Source organism: Gasterosteus aculeatus, chromosome 18, assembly GCF_964276395.1.
Source record: "Gasterosteus aculeatus chromosome 18, fGasAcu3.hap1.1, whole genome shotgun sequence".
Classification (NCBI taxonomy): domain Eukaryota; kingdom Metazoa; phylum Chordata; class Actinopteri; order Perciformes; family Gasterosteidae; genus Gasterosteus; species Gasterosteus aculeatus.
The window spans coordinates 6372840-6389741 of NC_135706.1; the positions used below are offsets into that span (position 1 = coordinate 6372840).

The 16902-nt window shown below is 43.6% G+C and overlaps 1 protein-coding gene across 1 annotated transcript in view; it reads right to left on the reverse strand.

Annotated features, from left to right (window-relative positions):
• map3k5 (mitogen-activated protein kinase kinase kinase 5) overlaps positions 1–16902 on the reverse strand; it is a 44724-nt gene that overhangs the window by 6387 nt on the left and 21435 nt on the right. The window contains exons 7-22 of the mRNA XM_040160268.2: positions 15274–15444; positions 13947–14059; positions 13013–13172; positions 12190–12343; positions 11990–12097; positions 11343–11395; positions 9766–9861; positions 8327–8408; positions 6696–6829; positions 5969–6096; positions 5452–5588; positions 4461–4566; positions 3199–3356; positions 1222–1399; positions 796–813; positions 113–290 (exon numbers count right to left, since the gene is read on the reverse strand). Coding sequence (XP_040016202.1) covers positions 113–290; positions 796–813; positions 1222–1399; positions 3199–3356; positions 4461–4566; positions 5452–5588; positions 5969–6096; positions 6696–6829; positions 8327–8408; positions 9766–9861; positions 11343–11395; positions 11990–12097; positions 12190–12343; positions 13013–13172; positions 13947–14059; positions 15274–15444 — 1974 coding nt within the window. The remainder of the gene's footprint in view (positions 1–112; positions 291–795; positions 814–1221; positions 1400–3198; positions 3357–4460; positions 4567–5451; positions 5589–5968; positions 6097–6695; positions 6830–8326; positions 8409–9765; positions 9862–11342; positions 11396–11989; positions 12098–12189; positions 12344–13012; positions 13173–13946; positions 14060–15273; positions 15445–16902) is intronic.

Here is a 16902-nt window from a genome sequence, read left to right on the forward strand (position 1 = left end):
CATTGAGCAACGCTGCAGTCTATAAGAAAACATTACGAGAGTCTCTAGTGAGGCAAAATGAAAAAAAAACACCATCATGACCCCATTTACTTTGAAGCAACCCACATCCTACCTGAGGAAGAGGGACCTGGGCCCCTTCACGTCCCTCTCGCTGTAGCACTTCACGCTGGGTTTGAATATGAAGGGGTTGGTGTTGAGGTCGTTGTCGGGGGAGACGGAGCCGTACTCACTGCTGCTGCTGGTGTCCTCCACCACCACCGGCACCGGCAGGGAGATGCTGCGCAGGTACTCTGGAGGAGGCACACGACAAACACGAGGAACCTTAAAAAGTCCCCGTTGCACCATTTGCAACACTAATGACCTGATGTTTTTGCTTTGCAGAAAGGGACTGAACCTCTCAGCAGGTTCAAGCTGTTCTTCCGTAACAAAGACAGTATTCAACAGGGAGGAATTATTATTATTATTATTATTATAAGTGCTAATGGAAAATTGGCTTCCTTTTAAAGAAAGACACAAAGAAAACTCTGATGATATATCGGATGTATCTGACTTCAAATGATCGTGAAACAATGGACGACATTCAGGCATTAGAAAAGAAGTCTTGTTGTGCAATGTCTGTTTTAAGTTCTTGGAAGTCGTGCTCGGCCGGTAGCAGAAAAAATAAAAAAACTGTAACCTCGACAGTCTTTGGTAAAGCAGGCCGATGACTCGCCCTAACTGATGCGCTGGTCATGAAGTCGTCCCTTAGCGGTAAATATGTCTGAAAGAAGGAGTGTGGAGAGCAAAGTAACTCACCCGTCCCCGGTGACAGAGCTGTGATGGGGGGGAAAAGACAAACATAAAATATGCGTCAGAACCAAATATTATCATTTCCAAGTACACAGAGAGCTTTTGACCTTTTTTTGCTCTGGTGCCACGGCACATTATAGCTTCACTGCTCAGGGGACTTTTGAAGTCCACATAATGAAGATGAAGATGTTCTCTGGCTTCATAATAAGCAGGTGAAGCAGAGGACTCACCGCTGAGGATGGTTAGTCTAAAAGATGTCTTCTCAACCTCGAGATGCAGTCTGATTTACCACAAATAAGTCAGTTGCAGTGCTTATGAAAGGAAACACCAGTGCATGGTTAGCTTAGCTCAGCATGAAGACTGGAACCAGCGGGAACAGTTATTTGTGGGGGGTTTTCTAATCAACTTGGAGCTGAAGGCCGCTGAGCCCACCCGTGAAGCTGTTCTTGCCCTTCTTCTTGCGGCTGGTGACGGTGAGGAACTCGTCGGTAAGCAGGTCCAGGGCGGTGGCGCGGTGGTCCGGGTCCGGCTCAAAGCAGCGCAGGATGAAGGCTTTGGCCTCCAGCGACATGGAATCTGGGATCTCCGGGTGGATCTTAAACATGCCCACCTGCAGACAAAGGTCACTTGCTCATTACAGGCGGGTGTAGAGAAATTCAGAATCATTTAAAAAAGAACCGATTGGAAGTTCTCGTGGTGAATTATTTGATTTGTGCAGCGAGTGTTTAGCCGGTGAGCTGTGGGACTGTGCTGCACGGCAACAGAGCTCAAAGCTTCACACAAGACGCCGAGAAATTCCTGGTGTTGCTGTTGAGGAATGTTGACTTAAGACAAGCAGGGAGGATGCCCCTCCCTTGAGACATTCCACAAGGATGAGTGAAGAATATCTAAGGACCGTTTAGCTATTTGGGAAAACTCGACACACCGTGCAAAGTCCACACACAGCATGCGATCTTTAAAACGCTAAAGAAGGCGTGATTGTAGTTGCAGGTGCATGAATTCTCTGATCTTTGTTCAGAAAATGTGACGTGACCTCAGCTACTGCTTTCATGTTGTGTAGTCGTACTATGAGGAGTATCCAGCAGAGTTACATACACACCCTCTGTTTGACTTCACGGCCCTTTAATTAAATCACATCTGATGGAAAATTCCCTGATTCACAGCTTTGACAGGAGCGCTATAATGCTTCCCAGACAGCCCTTAAAGATCCTTAACGTCTTTATTAGCCTCCACAGTGTCTGGGAACAATATTTCATTGGTCTGGAGCGCTTTACAATTCCGCTCAGAGTTAATGCACATTGTCAATTGAGTGAGTGAAAGGTTTCAGACACAAACAAGTGAACACAAAAACTGGAAAAACCAAAACATGCCTTATATTGTTCCTCTCAATGTCCGCTTGTGTTCAAACAAATGTTTGTAGATGAACAATGTTTGTAGTTTCTACTGAGCTGGATCACCTGACAGCACGCAGGTGTTAACACAATGCAGGTGCACAGCTGACTCACTGGTTTTGTTTCCCTAACAAAAGGAACTGAGAATAGCAGAACCCTGACCCACTGAATACTTCTTTAGATCGGGTTTTTCAGTTCTCCCCATTATTTCCAAATATTTTAACCGCGCAAAGTAACCTGCAGGGCATATATTGAATGCAGTAAAGATTACAGAAAGTTACATAGCAAGTTATGTCAGAAAAATTCACACACACAAGTGTGAAAGATAAATATAATTATGCAAATAACAAAGCAATAAATACTATAGAATATGACTTCTTTATGAGCGTTAAGGAATTTATGACTAAACCAGGCTGTTACAAGAAGAGCTGCAATCGTTCATCTGCTAATAGTTTGCATGTGCAAACTAGGTTTTCATAACTTGAATGTGTCAGTCAGTCAGTTTGAGGGCTGATAAAAGCTAATTGCTTTACACTATTAATTGATATGACATAGAGTTTTGCCAACAAGTAAACACTTTGTCTTGTCGTCTCTCCATTAAATCATATTTGACCTTTAACCTATCTAACCTGTTTCTGTTATGACCACGACCCCCTCAATTCAGCGCTTAAGACGGTGAGATGCAGTTGCATGCTGGGGAAAAGGTTCAAACGGCGACCTTGAATAAGGATTGTCTGGCTCTGCAAGTATGAAATCTGTTTAGCAGTCTAATCTATTCGTGGGATATTAACGTAAATATATCTCCATATATATATATATAAGCATAGCTTTCTGAGGATAATGTTGGCTGGGTTATGTATGGGATTACCTTAACACGTGTCGGTTTAGGAATTCTTCCTCATGGAAGACGTCATCACACACACAGATGTTCACCTGCCTTCCTTGAGGCGTTTGTTAAAATGAAAACATTACCCGCCGGGGTCGGTGGGGTTTGTCTCGGCACCTCGGCGTCTCTCACCTTGAACATCGCGGCTTGCGGCTCTCCCAGTTCATAGAAGGGTGGTTTCCCAGTTGCCATCTCTATGATGGTGCAGCCGAGGGACCAGATGTCCGCTGGCTTGCCGTATCCTCGAGGACCCTTGTCAATGATTTCCGGCGCCATGTACTGCAATGTGCCTAGACAAACAAACAGAAATACACAGGCAGATGTTAGGATGCCATCATTTTCAGGCTTGGCGTATATGCTTAGTGGGGCAGGGATCGCTGAAATACATTTGGTAAATATTGGATTTGGATCAGGATTCATCATCGGGTTTCACCAGCCGGACACAAAAGAAAAGGGTGTCGGTATTTTCATTCAACTCAAGAAACTCAAGAAAGAAAAAAACCTTTCTTTCCTGGATTGTAAAGGAAAACTTCTATTTTGGGCAAGACCAAATAAATGTAACATATTTGAAATAATCATCTTATTTAACTCCCAAGAAGAAGTTTTGCCTCCTTGAACTACTGATTTACGGGTTTGTTTACATTTCTTATCTGCTGCCCGACCACACTTCTTTTAAAGAAATAACCGACCAACAAAACGATTACGTGAATGTATAAATCATTGACTGGTTTGCATTAAAAGCAAACTAATGTTCATGCATAAAAGCCTACAAGTCAAATGACATGAGCCTTAACCAGGGTGTGCGGTCAATGAGCAACAGCAAAGAGACTGTGTGTGTCGTCGGTTAGTCACAGTCCAAAGTAGCATTTGCACCTCCCCGCTGAAAGGACTCTTTTGTTCTAATAATAGCCTGCAGGGCGAAAAGTTTGCTGCTTTTAGAAGCTTGTGTTCTGAGCTAAAAACAGCCGGGGACACATTTATAGCCAACGCGGGTTATAAAAAGGAGTAGCCCAGTTTCCTGAAAGAGCTCCACCATCCAGGTTAAGTTCCGCTCTGCTCCAATCAGCGGCCAGATGGTCTTATCTAAGAGGTCAAACTCAACTGCAATTGGCCCCCCGAGGTGCCGACATCACAAAGGGACAAACCCGACCCGACCTGACTGCACGCTTTACTCCAAAGGGAACAGCCACGGGCGTTTATTCTCAGTGATATCACTTACTGGCCAAAGAGCCGAGGCTGGATTAGTGCCCTGAAGACATGTCAGACTATCGGCTTACCTCACTGCTCACTTTTATTCATGGCCGTTACTGTTGATTTTCCTTGTCGGCTCAAGAAAATGGGACTTTAGAAGCGATATGTCAGGCATTCTGTAGAAGAAACGGGCCGGAGCGTACCTGTGAAGGTCTCAGTGCAGGGATTTATCCCAGCCAGCCTCTTGGATGTGCCGAAATCTGAGATCTTCAGCACGCCGCTGTAAGTGTTGATGAGAACATTGTCGCCCTGCATATTGACAAAGACATCCGTGAGAACAGATACGCCCACGCATTCCTGGAATTCCACGATGCTATATGGGATTATGCGAGGTGCCGCCTTGACAAAGAGCAGGTTGCAACGATCAGGGGAGAGCCAAATCGCCGCCAAAACAAAGTGATTAACATTCACGGGACGCTGATGACGCTTATATGACCGTGTTGTTGAATCAGGCGGACGGGTTTGGGGGGAGAGGACGCCGACCTTAACGACTGTATGGGATGGAAGTGTTATCAGTGTTGGTTTGTCATAAACGAGGTGAAGCAGGGAGGAGGGGTTTAACGTGAGAAAAAAGGCGAAGCTCGGATGAGAAGAAGTTCCTGTAATGCAATCGCACTAACTCAAATTTAACGTTGTCACTTGACGAACGAGGGAAGAATTCTTGTTGGGTTCTTGCATGCATTTAAAATACCAGTTTGAAAATGTGAAATGTCACAAACTCTTAGTCTGTCATTTAAGAGTTCTGGGTTTTCCCCCCCGAGAGGAACGACCCACTGAGAATGTGGGTTCCTCCTTCCCAGAAACGCTCATCGCCGTTCATCATCTGTTTTTGTCGAACTGCCTGATGTTTTTGCAGAGCCAAAAGCTGTCAATCAAACAGTGTGGCATCTGGAGACCACTGACATCTTTCCCTCTGGATTTCCTGTTTTTTAAAGTTTAGCTTTCTGTAGGCGGTGGAATATATTTTCACCAATAATAATAACATTTGAATGTTGCTGAAGTGTAACTATGTTTTTCTTAATGTTCCAAATGAATCCTTTATGGGAATCAGCCTGCCGGGAGACAAACATACAACAAAGATGAAAAACCAACTATTATGTTATTGCGCAACACCGTCTTCTCTGGTTAGGTCACCTTGATGTCTCTGTGCGCTATCTGGTTCTCGTGAAGGTATTTGAGACCTTCCAAGATCTGCCGTGTGTAGAAGCCGATGGTGTGCTCGTTGTTTTTCAGAGGGCCCCACTTGGACCTCAGCAGTGCGGAAAGACTCCCTGGAAGTCATGGAAGGAGAACAACACCCATCAGTCACCCGATCCGACCTGCGATCGGCACAGAACGTTGTGTATTTTTCTTTTCTTCCGTTGGATCACATACAGACCCAATGCATTTATTTATGAAGCAGTTTTAGTGATGATTTGGGGGATTAAGGGCTTTGGTTGAATCTATGATTATTCAGGGTTAGGGTGAAGAATGAAGATAAGTAACAACAGGCCCTTGAAGAAAAACTTTAACTTGAGCCTGTCCTTTCATTTCATTTTAAGCTCTCAGTTATTTTCTTTTACACATATTTCAAATAGTGTTCATCTCTTCCCTGAAACCATTCCGTCATTTCATTCCCTCTTAATAAGAATGAAACCACAGCGGGTCTCACCTCCGGGCACCTGCTCCATGAAGATCTTTATGAAGCCGTTCTCGCTGATGGAACCGAGGTACTGGACGATGTTCTTGTGCTTTAAGTGCTTGTGAAGAGCGATCTCTTCGTGGAGCGGCTGAGAGTACCTGTATTAAAAAACCCCATTATGTTTCAGTAATGGGTTTGTGGTTTGAGAAGTAATGGATTCACATTAATGATGGTTCAATACTGCAGAGTTTAATGAACAGTTTTATTATTACATTTGAAATTGGCCTTTGCGTAACCATTCAATAAAACCACAATTACCAAGTATTTTAATATAAAGGAGGAAACAGGCACACCAGAAAAATAAAAACGTAGTGACTAAAATCTTTCTGTGTGGAACTCGAGCAGAGGGGCACTCAAAGCAGAGGCTTTGCCCCCGTCGCTCTGCATTAACCAGTCACTCAAGTGGACACAAGAACGCTGAAAGCTGGAAGCCGCCAGCGACACACTCTCATCCGAAGAAAAGCAGCGCTTTATGATGCTCAACAGCAGAGCTGGAAGGAAGCATTAATTGCTCTGACACACGTCTACTTAAACGCTGCAATTTCATCGTTGTGCCTGTGGAAGCACATGACTATACTCACTGTACATGGGGGGGGGGGGGGTCATTATGTCACTGGAATTATTACAAAGAACATTGTAAAACCTTTAGAGCGCCAAACAGAAGAAAAGATGAGAGAACCTTTGGCTCGACCCTCACCTGCTGTCTCTCTCCGGTATCTCTTTGATGGCCAGTCGGACCTGGTTGCTGAGGTCTCGGCCCGCGTAAACCACACCGAATGTGCCTTTTCCCAGAACCACCCTGTCTCCGTGCTCGTCGTACTCGTAGTCGTACTGTGGAGACATCGGGGCAAAAAAACGTCACTATAAAGACCGGTATATATTTCGACTGAGCAGCAGCGATGACATAATTAATGATGCGGAGGAAATGACCCATGTAATGCCGGAAAGTCTTTTTTAATTTGCAGATGAGCTCGTCCTCCGCATGGAACTCCTCAGAAAGTGAGTACGCCCATCTTCTCAGGTTTCAGGTAATGCATTGGTGTTGGACAGATTAATGAGTGTGAACGTGTTGTAATTTGTTGAATATATTCACAAAGGATTATACAGAAATCCAGCTGGATGCCATTTTTTGACCCAATAAAAACCACTGATCCATTTAAACATATATACGTTCTCTGTATACAAAAGAAGCAATAGCATTGTTATTTCATTGTTTACACGTTGAAGTCTGTACTAAAATCATGCAAATATGATCATAGTAATAGTAAAATACTTTTGTGCACTTGTTACAGAATGTCAGTCACTGCATTGTGCTCCTGTTCATTTATTTTTGCGTTGGGATTCATAATCCAACAAACCGCATTTGTACCCAAACAAATAAAAATAATAATTATCTGTTAAAAATTTACTAAAAAAACTGTTTCTTTGTCATCAGATTCCTTAAAACCTCCAGGATGTGTTAAACAGGCCGATGCTGTTAAGTGACAGACAAATCAGCATTAATTGCAGCTCAGCGGTGCTTTTGTTGCACAGATGTAAAACCAGTTCTTGAGTGAAACCTGTTAGACATTTGATCCGTGCCGAGCCACTTTGTATAAAAAGGGAGCGGCAGCGTTTGGAGGTCTTTAGCTGTGCTTTTTCAGAGGGAGGTGCGTCAAAGCACACAAAGCAACACCAGTGACGACTCATCCCAGCAGGTTACGTGTTCCCTCGCTTTGCAGCTGCCGGGATCCAGTTATTATTGTGCAAATTGTGATGGACTAATTCAAAAAGCTAGATTTCAAAATCTGAGTTCATACGAGCTTAAAACAGAAATGATGATAGGAATGTTAAAAAAGGATCTTGTGAAGAGCGAGGGAAACATATTATTGAAAGTCGTTTGTTTCCTGGTCTTTTGATAAAACATGAAGAAAAGCCAATCAGTTGCCCAAAGCTAATTAGCTACCAAAGATGGTTTTGTGGTCAGCTATTCAAATATTTTCTGAATGTTTCCTCTGAATGGCAATTAGAAAGCAGGCAAAGTGCTCTGCAGACGCACAACAGGATGTAAAAGTACTTCCAGTCAGTGGAAAGCTTGTATTACTGTAGAGTTGGTAGAGTTTATGCATGTTGCTGAAGCTTTGGTGTGTATGAGGTTCTACCGCCTCTTCATTTAAGGCTTTATAAAAATACAAACATAAAGAAGGAACTTTGCACCACAGATCCTATATTTTTTATGTACTGGTTTTGGTGCAGGTGCACTAGTACATACACTATAGGGAGGACTCTATACAAATGCATATTTATTTATATCTAAACAAATATAATCACAGCCTTTAGTCCTCTCACCTCTAAGGCGTCACTGTCACAGTCTCCCTCCTCCGGACCTTTCCAGGCCTCCTCTGCTATGCTGTTGACCAGATCGCAGAATCTGCCAAAGAAAAGCCTGGTCAATCCAAAGTAGAGGTCATACACAACATAGAGATCAACAGCGGTCTGAGAGCATCGAGACACTCGATCACCAATAAACTAGTGAATGAGCGCTGATATTAAGCTCCAAGTGCGTTTGGCCGTGTGCGTTTACTGATGCGTTGAAGTGAAAAATGTCACGTTTTTGAGCAACACACAATGAAGGGGCCACAACGCCTGCTCTGTTATTACTATGCACATTATTATGCACCTGGTCCTAGTGCCGTACCACCCTAACTATGAACACCTCCCTGTCAGCATAACATTTATCTCTTTAATGTACACTTTGCACATGTTGTCTCACATCCAATCCGCCCATATTGTGGTTGAGTATTTACTGTTAATGGTGGTCTTACCTGCAAGGAGTTACAGTATGTTTGCATGCACGCCTCCCACACAGATGCATGCATGTTAAGACCCTCCACCGCTCTCACTGAACGCAAGCTGTTATTTGAGCACGCTGTCACACACGGCAGACCTGCAGGTGTTCTGTGAACAACTCTCGGCATCTTTACCACCTATTTCCCCTCCCTTTCCACTGCCACTGCCTTTCCCCTCCTGGAGTTAAAGGGGTATCGCTTCACAACAACAGCCGGCATGACTCACTGACTGTCACGCTGCACGTGATGGTACTAGAAGTGCTCGAGAGCCTCTGATGTGAGAGTCGCAAGTCTGAACACGAGTGAGGAACACGATGGTGTCGAAATGAATCAAGGTAACGCAGGGGAGCAAAACTTCCCAACTGAGCGTAGAGCTGCCCGGAGTACAAGGAGAGATGAGGCGAACTCAATGCAGGGAAATCTTAGTGATCAAAAATACATCAGAAAAATCCAATGTTGGATCTAAGAAGGCTTTGTTTTTTAATTGTATCTCATGCGGGAGTGGTTGTGTTTTACACCTGCATTGATCTTGGCACATCTGAAATTGTGAACCCCTAAAAAAAAATTTGATAGAATTTCTATCAGTTATTTTTTAATGATTGCAAGCATTGTTTGTAATAAATGCTAAATACTTCTTCTTTTTTACAAATGTATTGTGTTCCGGATGCTCTGCAGTTATTTTCCCCAAGATAAGCAGCCATAGAGATTGTTCACAACCTGGGAACTCAAAAGTTATTTGTTTTATGTTAGCTAATGGCTGCAGTCTCTTATGTATTGTTGTTCTTCTGTCCATTCAATTCCCTCTTTTCATTCAATTCAGTGCCATAATTAAAACATTGTGGACATGGTTACTAAATCAATTTCATCATAACGAATAAAGATGTATGGTGTTAACACAACTTGTATCATTTAAAACAAACAGAGGGTCAGCAAACAGACCTTTTACAGTGCATTTCTGTACAGAAATAGATCTGGAAGTCCTCTGCATTGTGCAGCACGTAGAGGAAGGCGCTGCGCTCGTCAAACTTGGAGATGCTGAAGAGAGACGGATCAGTTAGTGAGATGACCATTCCTTCAATGCACATGTAACTTGGAGGATGAATGAAGACATCCACCAGGCTTATGACATCAGCCTTTGAACGGCTTTTTTATGAAATAAAAGATGTTGTGTTACTACATGTGGACGTCACTACATCAAAACATAAAGCCCGGTATGATAGACAAAGTAAACATGCAGTATTATGTACACGTTTGTTTCTGGGCAACATCTGGAACGAACACAAAACCCGTTTTGTAAATTATCCTGTCATATGATTCTGAGCTTCAGTGTCACAGCTAAATGGAGCTGTGTGTCCGTGTTTACGAGCCCTTATCCAATTCCAAGGTAGCGCTGCCTATTTGGACGACGAAGAGACAGCGTGTGTGTGGTTGTATTGTTGCGCACAGAGCCACTGTGTCCTGCTGACTGACTGCAGGCTGAGTGGGCACAGAGAATGAGTCGTTCCCTAGCAACATGTGAGCACAGCCCTCCGCCGATCTGACACCGAATTCCTCTGAGGGCCGAGGAAAAAAGAGACGCAGAGACAGAAATCATGAAAACCGTCCGCGGTAGACTGTGTGTCTACTGTGTGTTTAATGGAGCACTCAGTCTGGAGAGGTTTGCTCTCTCATATCTGCACACTGCACGCATGTGATGCAACTATTAGTGGGTATGTAACTCTGCACATACGACATGTGACCTCAGTAGATATTTATCCAGATTTTATCCAGATATTTTGATTTTTTCTATTGTTACATTCAGCATTCATCACAAGGTTTTTCATTCAACACAAATTCCATTGTGTTTTGGAAGAAACCTTCATAGTTACTGTAGATGGGGAGCAGTTCTTCACAAAATTGGCCGTGTTGCACCTCCACGTTTGTACAGGAGCCCAGAAGGGACAAACTAAAGACTGTTGAGAACCTTTAGGGTTACCATCTAACCTGCAGCTCTCAGCTTAAGTATTGCTGCTTCTACCACGGAGCACCCGTTAGCGCACAACTAGAAGCCCCCCGATCGTATACATGAAACAACCAAAACAACACCATACTAACATATTTTAGTAACTACTTGCTGTATTGTCATAATATTGGCACATTTTTCCCAGAGATCCGTGGTTCTAAGGGGATTCATTGCTGATCCCTCAATTTTCATCTACCGTCAACATCAGTTCAAATTGTTACTTTGTTTTAAGACCAAATCCTTACAAAATCAATGACATTATATAAATATAAACATATATTTATATTTAAAACAATCATTAAATCACCCTGTCTATCGCCCGAAGTTGGCTGGGATGGACTTCAGCCCCCCCCGCGACAATCATGAAATCCTTTGAAACAGCAGACAGGACTCAATAAATTTGCCAGGTGACTTTTGGCTGCGTAGCGGAGCCACACGTTCCGTAAAACTCCTCATCTGATGATGAATCTAATCCATAGTATCAGTGTGTCATTGAAAGACTGCAGACACTCACCTGACTCCTCGTACTGAAGCGGCACTGAAGTTCCATTCGTGAATCCCCTTTTGCTTTAGGAGAGATCGAAACAAATAACGTCAGCTTCAAGCAGTTAGTTACAGATTGATTTTAGTATCAGAGTAGTATCCTTATCTAAAATATGTTGTATAGATCTTACAGTAATAATAATAGACAGTAGTTTTTTAATATTACATTGGCTACAGCACATACAATGAAAACATCAAGTCAGTGTATTTGATGGAGCAGGTTGCACAGGATCAATTTCTGGTAAATAACTGCTTTTATTCATACGCTGCCGTCTAGGTGAGCAATAATGTACTACAATATGAGAAAATCCATCAACAGGCAGACGCAAAGGTCTCCATGACAAGAAACAGGAGGCCATTAGCGCAGCGATAACAACACAGGCGAACTGACACCAACATCCATCTGCTGTGAGTATCTTAGATTAACCCATTAGTTGGTCAAAGCACTTGCATCATGCATATTTTTTTTAATCTATAGTTACTTTCAGCATGATACAGAGCAGGGATTTGGTGAAGCGATGCATGCCAGCCCATCAGAAGCAAGGACTTCCTGTTAGTGTAATGTCAATCATTCAAGTTTCAAGGTGTTGCTGTGTGATGTACAGGTTGGACGCCTACCTTGTCATCAGGAGCGACATGCCAGATAGACACCGTATTGTCATCCACGTCTTTGTTTATGGACAAATACGAAGGCTGGTACACTTTAGTGGGCTCTAATATCAACACCTGGAAAAGAGACACGCGTGTTGTATGATTCCCTTACGTTTGCCGAGCATTTGTCTACTTGTTTTTGGTGCATTTGAGCTGAAGTCACCTACAGGAAATCTGACAGAGGAGACGTCTTTCTTGGTGGCCTCCACCAGAAAGTCCATCCAGAAGTCCACCAGTTCCTGCTTGGGGGCCGGCTGCTCCACGCCGGGTTTCTTAAACTGTTGGTAGATGAGGATGGTCTCCACCAGTGAGCACAGATACCTGAAACCGACAAAAACAGTCAATAACTGAGCCCAGAAAAAGATGTAAGTAAATGTCAGAGCCACACAACACTTAACTGGCATCAGGAAAATATCTGCAAAGAAAATCCCTCAGTGGTAGATCATTGGCATGTGTATTATATTGTTTTTAAACCCGTGAGCGTAGATAAAGAGAAACAAACAATAGCATGTGATTACGTTTTCATGCCGGGACTCATCTTTCTTTGCGACATTAATGGAAACTTAAATCGTTTTCACAGCACAAACACAAACAAAGCACAGCAGGCTCCTGTTACTGCACATGCTGTGTAACTGATAGAGACTTAGTTAATGTTGAAGGATTAAAGGATCATTTAGGAACTCACCGTGATTGCACACAAACGCCTCCACGCGGGCAGATTAGGTGAATTAAGTTTTATTTGTTTGGGGTTGATAAAAGGAACCGGCCAACTAAGAACAAATCTCACTGGCACGAAACGTTAAAGTTCAAAGCTCTGTTTTCTGGCATTTCATTCCACAGATCAACTCAAATAGATGGATGCCAGTGTGGTTTGAAGAGACATCCCAGCTACGCTTCAGATCACCACCACACTGGCTGCATGTGGATGCCTGCAGTTTTCTTTTTTTTTTTTGGCACGCTAATCTGTGAGCGGCTTGTCCGCGTTCTCACCAGATGGGCGCTCTGAGTTTGAAGAGCTTCTCCGAGGCCTGGATGACCCGGGTGTTGTCGCAGGCCAGGATGCTGGCGCCCAGGAAGAAGCCCACGTCCCAGTAGCTCTGCAGCTTGTCCAGGCTGCCCTTTTTCCCCAGAAGGCTGCTCAGCTTCACTCCTGGAAAACAGGGAGGAGCATCCGATCCGATAAGACTGCTGCCGTTATCAGGTGGAGGTAACAGGGATTAGAAGAAAGGGGGAAGTCCACCCCGAGGAGCTTATTTAGGGAGCTGCGGGATTCCCAGGGCAACATTGCTCCGTTTCCCACATTCCTGAGCCTCAGATTCCAGAGCAGACCCAAAGGATTGGGAACAAGAGCTGAACAGCAAGAAAGTCACTTTACTCATTGATCCGTCTTTCTAAATCAAATCAGCAATACTGTTTTCTCTGATGCACTGGATCAAATGACTAAATTGCAATGGGACAGATGTTGCAAATACTGATGAAAACATACTATTGTCATTATCATCAGACTCATGCAGCCTCATTTCTGTGGAGCTTCTTTCAGTTCACGGTCTGCTGACAGAGCCCTGCTACATTTACTATACGATACCTTTCCCAGGAAAGGACTAGCTAGGGAAAATAGTTAAGCTAGAAGTTACTTAAGAGTCACACGTTTCCCCTCTTTGTTGTTGGAGGCAAAATCATAGGCAAAAAGGAGAGTGAATATTGGAAATTTCAGGCTGCTTTCTGCCAAATGTGCGGCAGCAGCAGCTCATTTCAGCTGATGGGCCCAGACTGAACCATAACATTTTTGGATTATAGAAAATAGATAAGTGCATGCATTCCTTTGCTAATGTTCCACCTTTTTTTCAAATTCCTACCATGGATGTATCTGACTGGCGGGCTGTTTGCAGAGCAAAGACCGATATCCGATGTCGGATCCACTCACCCACTTTGCGGAGTTCAAACGATGTGTCAAACTGGTGCCCGGCTGCCAGGAGCAGAACGGCGTAGTTGATCCCAGAGTGTAGTGTCGGCTCTGACTCGAAGCCTTTCTTGAACCTGAAAGCACAACAAAACGACGCGTCACTCCACAACCCGGCGCGTCTGAGGTAACGAATGCCTTCATCGGGCTCCGCGGCTTCCTGAGACACTTCAAGTTGCAAAAACAATTACAAACATATTGAGTTGGGACCGCAGAACAGCAAAGCGCCGCTGCGAGCACCCTCCAAGTTCTCATTTCTTTAATGAGCAATCTGTTGTGCTGAGGGGTGCGAATGTTATTAGGATCCTCTGCCAACTTGTCACGTTGAGCCAGATGGGAGCTCGATAACAGAGGGAGCTTATTCAATCGACATAAAGGCAACCAGTAGCATCCAGTTATTATTATTGGCCTGCAATTAAGTCGACTTCTGTCGTACATCATATCCTCAAGTTACTGACAAATGAGCTGCATACTCTCAGGAGATAACAGGAGTAAACAAGATAGTACCAAGTAACACCTTGATTTCACCAGAACAGCTTTCATGTGTTCAACAAGGTGCTGGAAAATTTCCACATGCATCTCTGACTCATAGCAACAAGGACATCCTGAAGGGGTTTTTTGGCAGAGCGCTCATGCTGTGAACCGAATCCGAAGGTCTGAGCAAGGTTTAGATGTCGACTGAATTTAAAAGACTTGAACTTTAAATGGATTTAATTGATCTTTTATTTGCTTAAGGGGTTAAATCATGTCATTAGATATAGTCCATTCATTTATAGCATGAAAATATGGCAGACCATTAAATTATTCTACTAGGTTGTGTATTGGTTTCTTCTTGTACCTGACGATGTTCTTACGTTTTAAGAAATTAATCGGAGCCGCTCCGTCGTCACTATTGTAAAGCGAGAAAAATCTCTGACTTTCAAAAAAGGGCATCGCCTTTAGTGAAAAGGGATTAAGGCAATTACAAAAGGGAAACGTTGCACCTGTACTATTGATTCGAGACACAAGATCTTCCAAAGGAGGCTCAATTGGCAGCGGAAATATCACCATTTCCTCTCACCACTAAGAGCCCGTGCTGCGGACACAAGGCCGATCTTATAACATCAGTAAACGACCTGAAGAATCTTTGACACCATCAATCTTAAACCCTCCTGGTTTTACGCCCCCCCCCCTGATAACGGCTATTAAAGTCTTCTATCACGCCACATTCCAGAGTCACCTTGAAGACATCTACAATGCATCTCGCCCCTGGAAACGTTTGTACGTGACTCCATCTGGGCCGCTCTCTCACCAGCGCGTGCCGCTGTCTCTGCTCGCCGTGTCAGTGAAGTGAGACTCCAGGAACTTGTCCTTGTAGATCCGTCCCACCAGGCAGTAGATGTCCGAGGCCACTTGCTCCTCGTCCTCCACCAGCGGCAGCATTATGTCCAGAGCCTTCTGTCTGTCACCCGGCAGGTTCCTCCTACGCCCACAAACACCAAGCGGTCAAAGTCAGCGAAGGGTAAACACTTTGAGAGAACATCTATCCAAGCAAATTAAAATTGTATTTGTCTCATTAAAGTCCTGTAGATTCAAGTTCTCTGGTTATTCCTGGATTACTCTCGGTTTTTAGACGTGACATAAAACATATTAATAAAAATACAATAGCTACTTTTCTAATGAGCGTTACAGTCCATTTAACATTCCTTGGCATTGCTTTCTATTTGTGGGTGAGGACACAAAAGCAGCTTCCACATGTCGTCAATCAATGGAGAAAACAAAGGTCAAGCGATCTTACTCATGATTTAGTACACAGTATATATTGCACAAGACCCTGTATGTTTTGGCTGCACAATATAATTACCAGTGTGAACAATCACATCAATCGAAATGAGCATGTGCGTGTGCGGAGTACGTGTGAGCACATAATTATGTGTGTTTGCATCGGTGTGCCAGACTCTTTGTAGCTAGAGAGCAGTTGCACATCTCTTGTGGGACGGTGATCACTGAGCCTGGAGTCTGGCTTTGGCAACAGGGTTGGACAACAAACACATTGAAATGTGACCATGCATGTGATTCATTATAACACCAGTTGTCAGTTTTATTACGTACACCTAACTAAGTGAATTACAGAAGTTGTGCATTAACCTGAACTAAATGTAAATCTAAATGTAAATCTAAATGTAATTCCATTTTATTGAAGCTGTCTCAAAATGGCGTTAATAAAACGCTGCGTTACGTTTCTTTGACTAGCGCTGCGCCAAACTCAGAGGTGTTTCTGGTGCTTCCACATTTCTATCAACGAAGGTCCAATCAACGACTTCTAACCCCATGTTTGGTCTACAAAATGGCCCGCAGACACCACAGAAACCACAAGTGAGCAGATACAAGACAGGGACGATCGTGAGGGGAGGAGTCAGAATGACCAACCTTGTGTTAATCGACTGAAATCAACAAAACATGTCACATTAATGGACGAGAATCAAACAAGAGCTGCATAATGTTCCTCGTCAATCGCCACTAAACCTCCATTACTTCTGCTACTTGAGATTAGAATCATATATGTGCATAGGCTTGTCTGTACACAACAGATTCAGTCTTACTAACAACAGGTCCCTTATATCTTCAGCAATGTCCTCATTATTATTTTGATTTAAGCAGCAAAGTGCTTCACAATCTCGACCCTGTGAGGGCGATTTCTTTTCTCGAGGGAGGACATTTCGCCGGGGCTTTGTTCTCGAGTTAATGAACGTGTCAAAACACAGTCCTCAGAAAAGAAAATGCGTGGTGTTGCGGGGTTAAGTCTCGCACACACACACACACACACACACAAAAAGTGTGATCCAAACAAAACGCGGCTCCTCTCCCGAGCGCAAAAGTTAAATAAAACATATGAGCTGACAGCTATCACCATGGAGACGGTCCAGAGGGAAGAGCTCTC